This window comes from Harpegnathos saltator, unplaced genomic scaffold, assembly GCF_003227715.2.
Source record: "Harpegnathos saltator strain DR-91 unplaced genomic scaffold, Hsal_v8.6 scaffold107, whole genome shotgun sequence".
Taxonomy (NCBI): domain Eukaryota; kingdom Metazoa; phylum Arthropoda; class Insecta; order Hymenoptera; family Formicidae; genus Harpegnathos; species Harpegnathos saltator.
The window spans coordinates 87,069-102,542 of record NW_020229881.1 but is presented as its reverse complement, the minus strand read 5'-3'; the positions used below and the strand labels follow the sequence as shown (position 1 = coordinate 102,542).

The window sequence follows — 15,474 nt, the reverse complement described above, 5'->3', positions numbered from 1 at the left end:
ATAAATTTTCAATTTCAGGAATGATTTGATCTCGCAACAAATTTTCATATTTTTCAGCATTTAAATCACCATCTATGAGATATGGGCCTATAATACCGTGACTACAGATTCCTGTCCAAATATTCAATGGATATTGCGTGCGAAAATCACTCATCCAATGTGGATTTTCGTCATTCCAATAACTACAATTGTGGCGATTAACAGCACCATTTATTTGAAATGTGGTTTCATCGGAAAAAATAACAAAATTTAAAAAGTTAGCATTATCATCACATCGATTCATCAGTTCTTCACAAAACTGAATTCTTCTATCAAAATTATCTTCCATAAGTTCTTGAGCGATAACAATTTTATACGGATAATATTTATGCTTTTTTAAAATGTTAGAAACGTTGCCTTCATTGATATCATGGGCTTGTGCTGTTTTTGATACAGACAAATGAGGATTTTCCTGAAATGATTGGAGAACGTTCAAAGTCTTATCATTAGTTGCGGATTTTGACCTTCCAAATGGCCTGCGAGATCGGTCCTTAACTGTTCTCGTTTCAAAAAAACGAATCACTGTTCTGCAAACGGTGGATTTAGAAATAGGATCAAGATCAGGATGTATAACATTGAATAGATCAGCTATTTCTTGATATGATCTAATACGGTCACCAAATCCTCGATAAATAAGTAGGAATATTCTTTCTTTTTCGGTCAACATTTTTCAGAGAAAAGTGTGATATTATAATCGGAAAAAGAAACAAAAGAGACAAAAAGCGAGATACACGCGGTACACTTTGAATAATGTTAATGCCGGCGGTACTGTAACTTTCAAGCGTCATAACTCGGAAAGAACTTAATAAAAAATGACTTCATTATAGTGTTTTTGAAAGCTCTCGAGATAAGCCATAAGAATTTCCTATAAAAAATAGGAAATTCTATTTAAAAAAACAAAGTTGACTTTCATATGACTTTAGCAATGCCACCTATGGTCAAACTGATGTGACTACTAAATAGATCTTTTCAAGCCCTATAACTTTTGTATCAAACATTTTTTCGTATCTTTCATATTTTTCGAAATATTTTAGCGTTCCTGGACTTTTTGAGGACCCTGTGCAGTATCCTCAGAGATTAAACATTCAAGATATTCAGGCGTGATATCATTGGTCATTTTCTTGTTAAGTGGCATTAAGTACCTGCTAGTAAAAACTTATATCCTAATAGTATACAAAATATTTGGTTTCAGTAGAGTAGAACAGAGCCTCATTTTGTTTTAACAGTTAGACAAGACTTAAAGGTGATATGCTTACTGATCGATGGATAGGACGTAAAAGAGCGATAAAACTGCCAGTTAGGTCATCAGAGAGTAATCATCTATTTTCTGCAGGAAGTTTTAAAAAAGATTTATAAGATAAATTCTCGTAATTTGCAGGAATTTTAGGCTAAAATGAAGTAACATTTATCATATATTATAACATATATTATGAAGTAATAAAAGTAGTTTAATAAACTACATTCTTTTTCATTCTTTTCCTCATACACACACACACACACATGTGCATATACATGCACATATATACACATATATACATGCAATACACAGCAGAGAAAGTTTACAGTCGTTAAATATTACAGCAATGGTAAATCGTGAATTTTTTATCTTTACTATGACACGCATACACACACACACACACACACATATGCATATCATGCGGAGGAGATAAAATCCTATCAACTGAAACTGTATCACGAGAGCGCGCTAAACCGAGGTGGAGGGAGGGGTGGGGACATTATTATCAATAAAAAACAGAGCGCAACCAGAAGGAATACGCGAATAATGAAAAATACGCGTTCCGCTGGGGAGTATAATTTAACCGCAAACAATGCGATAAAGAGGCAAAAGCAATGGAAAAAGGGGAAAATAAAATCGTGCGCGTCATAGGTGAGGCCGTCGATTATCGTGTGCGCGGTGTGCGAAGACAATAAAATATGTCAAACAGTGTCTGAAACGACCGAGTGAAATTTTTAACGAGGCATTACCATTGCAAATCCGTGTGCGGCTCATTGTAAAATCGGCCGTGCAACTCACGGAAATGGTTGTTGCAAAGCGAAATTATCCGTAATTGTAATCAATCCCATATTTGTCACGTGACACATATGTTAAAGAAAGTCTCTACGAATCTACGTGGTTCATGTCGATGGCAAACGCAATAAAACCGCTATCTTATATGTGAACACGAAAAAGGGATTACTGATTGTGTGAGTCATATAATCATATCATATCAAGGAATATAATCAAGGAAAAGATTCGAACATGAAGTAATTGTCATCTGTTAGTTAACAAATTCCATGCCAAACTGATTTTATAAGAATATATGATTATTATTAATATCACATGAGTCACATTATGAGTCAAGTTCTTCATTCTCCATTTGGTTTTCGTATAGGTAATTGCAAATATGATAGAACATGAATAACTGTCCTTATTTGCACAGTAATAATTTGCACTTGCTTATTTGACTGATAATAATAAGGAAAATTTGCTCCTTCGGACATTTTACAACATTTTACATTACTTTCTTCCGTTATGTTTTATGTTTTTATCGCTGTGTAAGTAATTTCACGATTTATTTTTATTTTAAAGTCGGCAAAATATTTTACAATATATGAATACAAAGCTGAATAATTTAAATAAAGCTTGATGTTTTTGCTTATCTATGCAATTAATCTATCTAATCTATGCAAAAAGGAAGTAAGAATAGTAATATATCGTTTATATTATTTGAGTTTTAAAATATCTTACAATTAGATACAATATTATCGTACCGCCATGTAATTTCTAAAAGCATGATTATATCATAATCACGTTATCATAGATATTAAAAGATATCGGAAAATATAACGTCAGAATTGTTGATAATGTAATTATGTAAGTGCTATTTCAGAAACTCAATCATGTTTCAAGTTAGCAAGAATACTTGTATATAATATCATGTAAAAACTGTTACTGTTTTACGTCGCAAATAAAACATTATGCAACAACCTTTTTTTGTCTCCTTCATAATAATCACATGTAACATTTATATATTTCCATTGACATGATCGTGATCATTGTACGCAGTACTTGACGGCTGGTTGCTATTTAAAATTAATTAGCACACAACGCTAAGTGACTTTAAAAAATTGAAGTCGCTCAAATTATCTATTGTGAACACGATGCTTCGGAACGCGAATATTTAAGTTACTATATTTATTATAACATAAAAAATAATTTCAAGTATACACATTTCAATTGCATCTTATGCGAGAAGAAAATATGCTTCGAGATAAATATACGTTCATCAAAATCTTAAGGCCATATATCAATGAATCAGTAAATTTATGAAGTATATTACAATCATTTATGAGTGAAAAATATTGTGATTAATAGAAAGTTAAGAAGAACGTCACAAGTGTGTATAGACATGTACATATACTACTGTATACTTTAAAATACATGTGCGTGTGCATATTTATAAAATTATATATTCATCATTCAAATACTTCATAACACGTATGTTTTACATTTTACAGTCATTCTTGGATTTCGGTAAATTTGTTTGAACTGTTTCAACAAATTTTATTGAACTGATGGCTAGAGAGAAATCTTTTCCAACATTACATTTTTTCCGATAGAAAGGAATAAATTAAGGAATGTACTAAGATCCCATTGAAAGTAAAATTTATAAAATTGAGATAATGAGCTCGATTAAGACGAAAGTTCGATTTAACATGTGGCCATATAGATGCAACGAATCTGATGAATCCAAAGAGTTTTAACATTATATAACAAATTATTTATAACAATAATAATACAAAAATGTTTAATTTTCATATCATATATATTTACCTTCACACGTTTTGTCACATAATATTATTCAGTTAATACTGATCAAACATCAGAATTCCCGGCTATTATTAGTTCTGTTTATATTTATTTATATCGTTTATGCAAATCGTAGAAAGTTTCTTAAAAAATAAAATATAATACCCGAGGAGAATGAGAAAGAGCATTTATTCATTAATTCACTTACTCAATACGTCAAATTGAGGCAACCATTTCTTGAACATGACATTGTTCAGTCTGCGTGGCAGGACGTCTTCTTCCCATTTCCAAAGCACCTTTCGTGGGATTGATCCAAGCACATCGAGTATCGTATCCAGCTTCTCTCGCGGTATCGTTGTCATCTTGATCATAGAGCCTAAATTGAAGTAGAGTACTCCTTCGTGCGCATTATCTAGGAATTCAGCTACGTCCTTAGGCAACGGTTTCGTTCGCGACGGAATGTGAAGGCCGCCGACCTCTACAATGTTCGGTAATAGAGGTACGCTACTATGGAGACTGCTATGGGTATTTACCAGTAACGCCTGCGTTCGTTTCGCGATCTCTCTTAAATTTGGAAGATCCGGTCCAAACACCTCATTAGCAATGCACTGATCTTGAAATCGGAACCAAAATTCGTAGGCTGCTTTGACGAATGACAATGTCACTCTATTTAACAGCCTGCTGAAGAAATCCATAGGTTTGGCTAATCCTAAGAATATCAGTGGGATATAATTGGGATTGTCCTCGTTGCCCATGTCTTCATTCAACCACGGCATGATCTGATGCGATGATAAGCTGATGTAAGGCGTCTTGAATTTATGGATAAAACCTAGGAAGCAATCGGTATTGAAGCTTTCCGTGATGATCAGGTCAAATTTCTTCTTAGATTGGAGTAACTCTTTGACGGCTGGATGATTCAGACCGATCTTGCACGCTACATCAGCCATAGATCTCAACAATCTGAGCTCATTTATCACGCGAATAACATTGTGTCTAATCATATGGAGGTCTATAATATTCGTATAAATAACGTCGTCAGAGTTTAACATAATGTCCTTGTAAGTCGGTAATAGCTCTTTCGCTTTAGCGCTCTCGCTTCTAGCAAAATATGAGATAACCGTGACATTGTGACCTCGGCGCGCCAACTCTTCTAAGAGTGGCTTGAACACATCGAAGTGACTCTTGCCGTAGTGACCGAAGACTCCGAGTATTTTTAGCTGCAATCTGGTCGTGTTTACGAACGTGTCGTTAGTAACCAAAATTGACGATGATGACAACGAGAAAACGATGAGAAGGAACATTGTAGATGAATATACTCGCCAACTACACATATCTCGATAGCGCGTAGTAATAATTTCGTTTTGTAACTAACGAAGGAACGTAGTCAAATCGATAATTTCACCGAACAACGGTCAACCTTCGCTGTGGGTCTTCGCCGTCGAACTGGCAGTTAATCAATCAGTTATACAGTGTCTGGTCGGTTTCTTCGCTGCTGTTAGCATAACGTCACGATGTGCCAATGGTGGGGATTCACGTACGTGCTAGTGCTTTTAAATGTTTCGCTGTATTGTGACTCAACAATTATATGCTCTTGCATAAGATGTTTTTGATGTGATGATAGCACGAGATCGGAAAGGAATATGCTATTCTCTACTGTATTTATTTATCATAATTTATCATAATTACCAATACATACACAGGGTGTCGCATTTTGAAAACCTCGATAATTCTTCAATGAAGCATTTTCAACAAAAATATTTCGAACAAAAGTTGTATTATTTCAAGGGGGATATAAAACAACTATATTATTTTGCTTACAAATGGCATCACTTTCGAGATATTCACTGATCATTACTTTTCCAAATGGAAACTCCAATTTTTTATTACACTGTCTTTTTCTACCAATTAATTTAAACAACTTTTATCTGAAATATTTTTTATTTGCCTGAATATTTTTTGAGATATTTAAGGATAACTTGACAATTTTTTCAATATCTAACTCACGATATCTTGCTATTCGTCGGAAGAAAAAGTGGTATTAGACTTTTTTGCTCTACTTGGTCTCAAGAATATATTGTTACAATAGCGCCCTGACTTTTGTTAATTTGATGATTTTGAAATTTCCAAAAGCTAGTAAGTTAATAAAAGTCAGGGCGCTATTATAACAATATATTCTTGAGATTAAATAGAGCAGAAAAGTCTAGTACCACTTTCACTTTCTACAAATAGTTAGCGAGATATTGCAAGTTAAATATTGAAAAAGTTACCAAGTTTTCCTGAAATATTTAAAAAAATATTAGGCAAATAAAAAAATGTTTCAGACAAAAGTTGTTTAAATTAATTGGTAGAAAAAGACGATGTATTAGGTGTACAACTTTGCTTTTGCCGTTTTTTCCTAAATTCGAGGCTTCATTGTAAAAAACTGGTTATACATTTATGATTCAAAGTATTATCCATCGCTGGCCATTACTTTCTCCCATCTTTCGGGCAGCGTACGAATCCCGCGTTGAAAAGCTGGTCATCTTTTGAAGTGATCCACGAATCGATCCAATTTCTTACTTCTTCATAAGACCGAAAGTGCTGGTCAACCAGGCCGTGTGCCATTGATCAAAACAAGTGATAGTCAGAGGGAGCAACGTCTGGCGAATACGGCGGGTGGAATAGGACTTCCCATTTCAACGTCTCCAAGTATGTCTTGACCACTTTCGCAACATGGGGTCGAGCATTATCATGCTGCAAAATCACTTTATCGTGTCTCTTGTTGTATTGCAGCCGTTTGTCTTTCAATGCTCGGCTCAAACGCATTAATTGCGTTCGATAACCATCGCCTGTGATTGTTTCAGTCGGTTTTAACAGCTCATAATACAGTACGCCGAGCTGGTCCCACCAAATTCAGAATATGACCTTGGAGCCATGAATATTCGGTTTAGCCGTCGACGTGGAAGCATGGCCGGGATATGCCCATGATTTTCTGCGCTTGGGGTTATCGTAATGAACCCATTTTTCGTCCCCAATCACAATGCGATGCAGAGATCCCTTCCGTCTTTGCCTTTCAAGCAACTGTTCACAAACAAACGAACGCCGTTCAACATCTCTCGGTTTCAACTCGTACGGCACCCAATTTCTTTGCTTCTGAATCATTCCCATGTCTTTGAGGCGTTTTGAAATTGCTTGTTGAGTCACTGCCAATGATCGTGCCAATTCTTCTTGACTTTGACATGAGTCTTCATTAAGTAATGCCTTCAATTCTGCATCTTCGAAAACCTTCTCTGTTCCACCGCTATGCCGGTCTTCGACATGAAAATCACCGTTCTCGAAGCGTTGAAACCACTCACGACATGTTCTTTCACTAATAGTGGCCTCACCATAAGTATTTGAGAGCATTCGATGAGCCTCAGCCGCAGATTTCTTCATATTGAAGCAGAAAATTAAACTCTTCCGCAAATGACGAGAATTTGGCTTGTAAACTGACATTTCAATCGAGAATAACTTTATGATGCAGACACAAATCGACTAATGTTTCTATGGAATTATGTTGACAGATTTAAGTTTATATTTAATTAATTTATTTAATTTAATAAACCAAGTTTATTGCATGACGTCTATGATCTATTTATTTCGACCACTATTTACCGCTAAAGCCATCTATAGGAAAACGGCGGAAGCAAAGTTGTACACCTAATAATAAAAAATGGAGTTTCCATTTAAAAAAGTAACGGTCAGTGAATATCTCGAAAGTGGTGCCATTTGTAAACAAAATAGTATAATTGTTATATGTCCCCCTTGAGATCATACAACTTTTGTTCGAAACATTTTTTGCTGAAACTGCTTCGTTGAAGAATTATCGAGGTGCGTTGTTTAAAATGGGACACCTTGTATAGACTAATAAGGAAACCTTCATCTAGAGGAGAATAATGCCAACTCATTACAGAAAATCTATGTGCATTAACTCGAGGAAATGAAATGAATTTACGTAACCTCGCGATATTTTCGCGATGATTGTGCTACGTTCTAATGTAAATAATAGCTATTGAATCGTAAAACCCAAAATATATTTGAAGGTATTTCTAATATTTATCGTTCCTTAAATCAAATATGTTAAGAAAATGAATTGTTTCATATTGCTATTTGTAGATGTTTGTAAGTAAGATGTTAAAATCTTTTGTATATTAGTAATGTGATAGAATTATTAAAATATTATTAAGACATTGTTAAAAATCCTTAATTTTTCTGTAATATTATTAAAACAATGTTAAAGACTATTAATTTTTCTATGACATAGAAAAAAAGCAATCTTGAGAAAAATATATAATCAGCTAATATATTTAATAAAAAATAGAGAGATTATAGTAAAACGTTAAGATGGTAAGAGCAAAACGTTCAAACTATTTGAACTATAGCACTGCCTAGTTTATTAAGCAATAATAGCCGGCACGCGACGAGAAAAAGGAAGTCATTATATATTATTAAATATACGCTTACATCACCATCTTGCTCGCATAAAAGTGCGCTATACACTCATGATTATAAATATAAAATCACTTTATGAAACAGCAAAATAGTTCAAATTGAAACCATAATAAGTTTCTATGATAAAAAATCAAAAGAAAAAAAAAGATGGAAACTGATAGGACCTATGTTGTGCAGTACCTAGATACAAGTACTTAGATACTGTAACTAGATACAAATTTACGTACCTAGGTACTGTTCCGAGGTATTTTTTTTCTCTGGTACCTATATCTATACCTAGGTATAATTTCTTGTGTACCGATATCTATATTCAGTTACATTTTAGTTACTTTTTGAATGATATTTTTCTACATCAAATAGTAAATACACGTTCAACAGGCGCGCTCGACATTTAGCTTATTATTGTTATATAACACATGTGTTATGTAACAGTTATATTGTTGAGTAGGAAATTACAACTAACATGCACGTTACATGTAATATTATGTTTGCTGAGTAGCATCTTAACTTATTGCACTAGTCCAGCAGTGCAGCTAAAAGGAATAGACCCTCTGTATAACTCACATAGCAACTGTTACTATCCTAAAATTTAAATTAAAATGACTCGCAATGTCCGATTGTCCAAATTCAAAAGAATTGTGTGAAAATGTACTACTAGAAGAAGCATACTTTTTCCTTTATAAAGACGTAAATAATCTGAAAAAGTCTTCATCAGAATTGAAGGAAGACACTTTCTTCTCTTTTCTACACGATAAAAATGTAGATGTAAATAATATTGATATCATAACAATATCAGGTGCTACCAAACAATTAGATATAAAAATACAGTGCTTAACGTATTTATATGACAAATCAAAAGACTTGAATACTTTAAATAAATATCCAATTATAAAAAGAATTTATATAAAATATAATACACTTTTACCGAGCTCCGCGCCTGTTAGTGCATTTAGTGCAGAACAACAAATTTTAACGCCGCGACGAAATAATTTGTCTGATGACAATTTTGAATGTTTGATATTTTTTTAAACATAATGCATAAATGTTAAATGAATTATTTGAATACCAATCTAGAATAGTAAAACTAATTAATAATTTTATAAGTGTTATTTCATTTTATTATACATGTTAAACTTATTTGCATAGAATATTTATGTATACAGGGTGCACGATTTATCTGAAGACATTGAAATATCTCGAGAACTATGCATTGGATAAAAAAAAGTGGTTAATGAAAGTTGTTAGCCTCGAAGGGGGACATCCAATGATACCAAACTCGACCTCCCATCCCACCCCCTGGGGGTGGGGGTTGGGGGTAACTTTGAAATCTTAAATGGAAACCCCCACTTTTTATTGCAGATACGAATTCTACGCCACAAAATACGTAAATTTTGTTCGAAACTTTTATTTTGATTCGTGATAGATGGCGCTGTAATAGCAAAAAATTATATTTTCCGCAATTCTCCAGAAAAGATCATTGGATTGAGAAATAAAAAATACCTGTTGAATATTTTTAAAGAACATAATAAAAGTTATTCCCCCCCATCCTCTCGGGGTAGAGTGGGTGGTAACGTTCAAATCTCAAATGGGGACCTACATTTTTCATTGCAGAATTTGCCTTTTATAATAAGCCGTAGTTCGCCATACACCCATAGTGGCGCGTCGAGCAGTTCCCTCTTCAATTCGGGTTCCCATTTGAGATTTGAACGTTACCACCCACCCTACCCCGAGAGGATGGGGGGGAATAACTTTTATTATGTTCTTTAAAAATATTCAACAGGTATTTTTTATTTCTCAATCCAATGATCATTTCTGGAGAATTGCGGAAAATATAATTTTTTGCAATTACAGCGCCATCTATCACGAATCAAAAAAAAAGTTTCGGACAAAATTTACGTATTTTGTGGCGTAGAATCCGTATCTGCAATAAAAAATGGGGGTTTTCATTTAAGTTTCAAAGTCGCCAACAACCCCCACCTTCAGGGGGTGGGGTGGGAGGTCGAGTTTGGTATCATTGGATGTCCCCCTTCGAGACTAACAACTTTCATGAACCACTTTTTTTTATCCAATGCACAGTTCTCGAGATATTTCAATGTCTTCAAATAAATTGTGCACCCTGTATACATATAAAATATGTATAGTATGTAAATATTATGTCCGAATACGTGAAATCATAAATGACTATTTATTCTGAAATTTTACGTTAATAAATGTAAGTACCTATATTTAGGTACATTTAAAGTATATTTGAAGTACGTGTACCTGGGCATTTTGTTTTTCTAGTACCTATATCTGTACCTCGGTACTTTTTTCCAGACTACCTGTAACTGTACCTAGGTACTGAAAATAAAATACCTTACACAACATAGGATAGGACCTACAAAGAATCTCATTGTCTTTTATCGTAATCTATTTTTTCACTGTATCGAATCTGAAAGAAAAGATATCGTTTTCTTTCTTCCTCTATCGTTCTTTGTTAGGAGAATATTTAGTCGTTGGAATATAATAGAATTTAAATAAAGATTCATCGTATCATACCGTTTTGTTGGAGTCTATCATAAATAAACTACTATAAAGTCTGTTGTGATCAATGATACATGGAAAATAAAATTTTTGCCATCATAGCTAATCATGGGTTGCTAAAACTATGTTAGCTACCGTAACTATAAATTTTTAACTCACAGCAAAACGGTTTCTACACGGAAAATCAAAATTGTGCTACCATAGCTAATAATGGTTTGCTAAAACTGTGTTTTCTATCGTAACTACGTATAAATTTTTAAACTACACCCTACTGAAAAATTTCTATCGAGATCACAATTGAATTTTCAATTGAATTTTCAATTGAGATCTCAATTGAGATTTCCACAAAAATCGGCATGTGAAATCTCAATTACGAATTTAGCTGAGAATTCAAGTAAGAATGTTTTCTAAATTTCTTAATTGAAAATCTTAACCCAAATAACTACATTTACTCATATTTTAGATCAGAGCTCGGCAAAATGTGCACGCGACGGCCGATTTTCGACTATCTCCGCCCACCGCTATTCCCTTTACCTCGCCGCTCCGCGCGCTGCCTACAAGCCACTCGAGCCTCAGGAGCGTGTTTCCAATAGTTTTCACATTACCCATTAGGTACTATTGTTGACGCGTTTTTTTTTTTTTAAGTGGTATCCCCAGTAAGCCTCTTCATTTTTCAAAAATGAAGTTTATAAAAAATGAGAAGTGTTCTTCTTTAAGCGACAATTCCTTACCACGTCTTATGCGGTTCGCTATATGCAATATCCAAATTGACGTTTCCACTCTTACCAATAAAAGATGCCGAAAATCGAATTGAATATTCTTCATTTAACATATTTTATTTCGCTTCTGTTCAATTAGTTACGGGTTGTTACAGTTATCAGTGGATTAGGCTTACTGGTGACACCACTTAAAAAAAAACGCGTTAACAATAGTACTTCATGGGTGACGTGGAAAACTATTGGAAACACGCTCCTGAGACTCGAGCGACTTGTAGGTAACGTGCGGAGCGGCGAGGTAAAGGGAATAGCGGTGGACGGAGATAGTCGAAAATCGGCCGTCGCGTGCACATTTTGCCGAGCTCTATTTTAGATTATATTAAATACGAAGTGTGACCGTAACATAATATCAATATTATAATTTTTCATTCACACAAGTGTTCAATCTACATTCGTATTACATTTATATGTATTTATATGTAATTATATTGGGTGAGTGCAAAAGTTCGTGCGGAGTTTCAATAGATGGAGTTATAAGGGTCGTAAAGTGTTGTCATTAATACTTCCATCTACATATTATATAACGTTGGAAAGGTGACGTCTTCAGCTGTTATTAAAAAAAAAATCATTTGTTTTCATACAAATTGCTTCGAGAAATATCACTTTAAAAATGAGTATCGATAAGGTGCATTTACGGCATGTTATGCTTTACGAGTTTCGGAAGGGAATAAACGTTGCCGCAGCCGTAAAAAACATTCAGGATGTTTATCAGGATGAAGCACCAGCTAAACGAACTGTGGAAAAATGGTTTGCTAAATTTCGGCGCGGAGAATTTAACCTTGAAAACGAGCCACGCTCTGGTCGACCTTCTGACATTGATGACGATGTTTTGCGTACTTTAGTGCTCAATAATCCGCGAATTTCAACAGAAGAAGTTGCTACAGCACTAAACGTTGACCGATCAACCGCTTTTCGGCGTTTAAAAAAGATGGGATTCGATTTGAAGCTTGATATATGCCCTATTTGCTGACCGAGAAGAACAAAATCAAGCGAATTTCTGCAGCCGTTTCTTTACTCGGGCGGCTCAATAACGAGTCGTTTTTGGATCGACTAGTGACGGGCGATGAGAAATGGGTCCTCTACAACAATGTTCAGCGCAAACGGACATGGAAACAATCAGGTGAGCATGGTGACGCAATGCCAAAGGCCAGTTTGCACCCGATGAAGGTGATGCTCTCTGTTTGGTGGGATTGCAAGGGCATAATCTATTTCGAGCTTCTCTCCGCTGGCGAAACGATTGATTCGGACAAGTACTGTCGCCAATTAACCAATCTGAATTGAGAAATAAAAGAGAAACGTCCGATTTTGTCAAATCGCAAGGGAGTCGTCTTTCATCACGACAACGCCGGACCACACGTTTCGAAAAAGACGCTGCGCAAACTGAAGAGCCTGAAATGGGATGTCTTAACGCATCCACCGTATTCTCCTGATATCGCACCATCTGACTATCACTTGTTCTGGTCATTGCAAAATTATTTAAATGGAAAAAACTTTGACTCTTTGGAGGCCTTAAAAAACGGCGTCTCTTCGTTCTTCGAATCTAAACCGCGCAGTTTTTATGATCGAGGCATCCGTATGCTGCCAGAACGTTGGGAAAAGATTATAGAAAACGATGGAGAATATATCATTGATTGAATAAAGATTTTTGTTTGCCTAATCACTGTGTGACTTTTACTCACAAACTCCGCACGAACTTTTGCACTCACCCAATACATATTTATATGTATTATATGTATTGTTAAATATTCTAATGTTATATTGTTGAATGTGACATTATAATATTAATATTATGTTACTATTACGTCATCTCTCTTATTCAGGATGTAACATTTTATATTTATTTAACACATACATTTTTAAATATGCGGAAAATACAAATCAGAGAATTTCATAAGTAACCTTCTGAGACATTAATTTATCAATAAAAAAATTAATTTGACACAGCAGCAATATATGTATTGTTATTTACATGAATATAAACACAAATTTTTGTTATATCTTTTGTTGCGGCTATGCGTAAATCTGCATCTATGTTTATAATCTTACATAAATATTTATTTTCATCACATAAAACCGTATTAATGTTATTGCATTGTATAGGCAATATTAGAATCAATATCAAGAATAAATGATATGTGAATGTAAATAATATTGATATCATAACAACCTCAGGTGCTACCAAAGTTTTATATATTTTCCATCAACTAATAGAGCATATGAATTGTTCGACCGATTATTTTTTAAAAAACACGATGAGTAGAGACAACCATCTTTAACTATTTGATGATATTGTTTAGCTTAGAATATAGTGAAAGATTGAACCTCGATATTATATTATGTTCAATAATATATTGCCCGAACCAAAATATGTTATATTATCATGTTTTACGCATTTTTTAACTCGCACAGCTATTAAATTGTTACAAAATTTTTTGTTGCTTCCGACATATTACTGCAAATTTTACTTTCTAAAATGGATATACTACATTGAAAGTTAACATATCGTACAATTTGCTGATTAATACCTATTGCACTATGTATAGCCCGTAATAACTTATTATTACCTGATTCAAATGGAAACGTGGAATAACATCATAATGGACCCCAATTACATACATTTTTACTAATGTGTAATAATTGGTATATATTATATGTCATTGCACGTTTGCCGTACATTATTTCTACATGTAGTACAAATTTATGTAATGACTCATCAATTTTGTTTAATTGTGTACTAGATAATGAAGTTTTTAAAAGGCCGTATAAACTTTCAACTAATAATAACCAATGTTGCAGAATTTTTTCATCTAACACAGTCTTAAATATAGGTACACTATAGTATAGTAACCAATTTTCCTATTCTTTTGCTTTTCATTGATGCCTTTCTGCTAATGATCTTGTTAACTGACTTCATTGATTTGGAACTTATATCTGAAGCAAAAGAGAATTTAATTTCTTCATGTCATTTTTTGTGACCAATTTTAAGATACATTCAGTTACTTGTTTTGCTACTCCGGCTAAACAGTAGTGTAAATAATCTGACACAAAACCCTCTTATGTTAAAATATAGTAAATTAATTAAAGGCGTAACATATTTTATTCCTTGAATAATATTTCCGGAACAGCTTGTTCTCCATTTCTTTTGGTATCTCCAACCTGTCTGCTTATTGGATAATTTTGCAAAATTGGAAATCTCACACATGCATCCACCTATTCTCCAGGATGTAAACACCAATTGCACGAGTAATAGCCATTAAACTGTATTATTCTTTGCATTAGAGCACGAGCTACAACATTCACAGAAGATACTAGCATGTATAATTTAAGTATTCGTGTCTCTCTATTTATTTGTAACGAGGCGCAGATGCACCTCGTTACTACCGGCCCGACCGACCACCTGTCGGGCCGAAGAACGGCGCTTTGCGCCACCCTAAAATAGCGAAGACGATCGCGCCGCCGTTATCACGCGCCGCCGCTATCGCGCGCCGCGGCGATCACACGCTGCCGCTAGCGCGCGCGGCCGCGATCACGCGCCGTCACCGTGCCTCGCGCCGATAGGCGCGCCACTCGATCGCCGCCGTATCAATCGTAGCGCGAACAACTATAAAACGGCGGCGATCGAGCTCCTAGACACCAGACCGATCCGTACCGCCGATTCGATCTAGACGCTTGTATGCCGAAAGAGAGAATATCCGGACCGTTTCGCTCTGCTTTCCGTATTCCGACTACCCGACCGGCGACTAAGCAAACGGGATTGTGCGTCCGCAGTCTCGATCGAGCGTTCTCGATACTTGGCCGTCTCCCGTCTTCCTGGGCTCGTGTGTACGCGTGCTCAGTCGAGCGTACTCGACAGTC

At 34.9% G+C, this 15,474-nt stretch overlaps 1 protein-coding gene across 2 annotated transcripts in view; it reads right to left on the bottom strand.

Moving 5' to 3' along the window:
* The window catches only part of LOC105187575 (UDP-glucuronosyltransferase 2B7), a 280,765-nt gene extending 275,415 nt beyond the window's left edge, over window positions 1-5,350 (bottom strand). The window contains exon 1 of one of the 2 annotated variants that reach the window (XM_025300220.1): window positions 4,059-5,350. In XM_025300220.1, the coding sequence (XP_025156005.1) occupies window positions 4,059-5,181 (1,123 nt within the window). In that variant the 5' untranslated portion in view covers window positions 5,182-5,350. The remainder of the gene's footprint in view (window positions 1-4,058) is intronic. The other variant, XM_025300217.1, reaches the window with a different exon arrangement.
* Window positions 5,351-15,474: the final 10,124 nt, after the last annotated feature.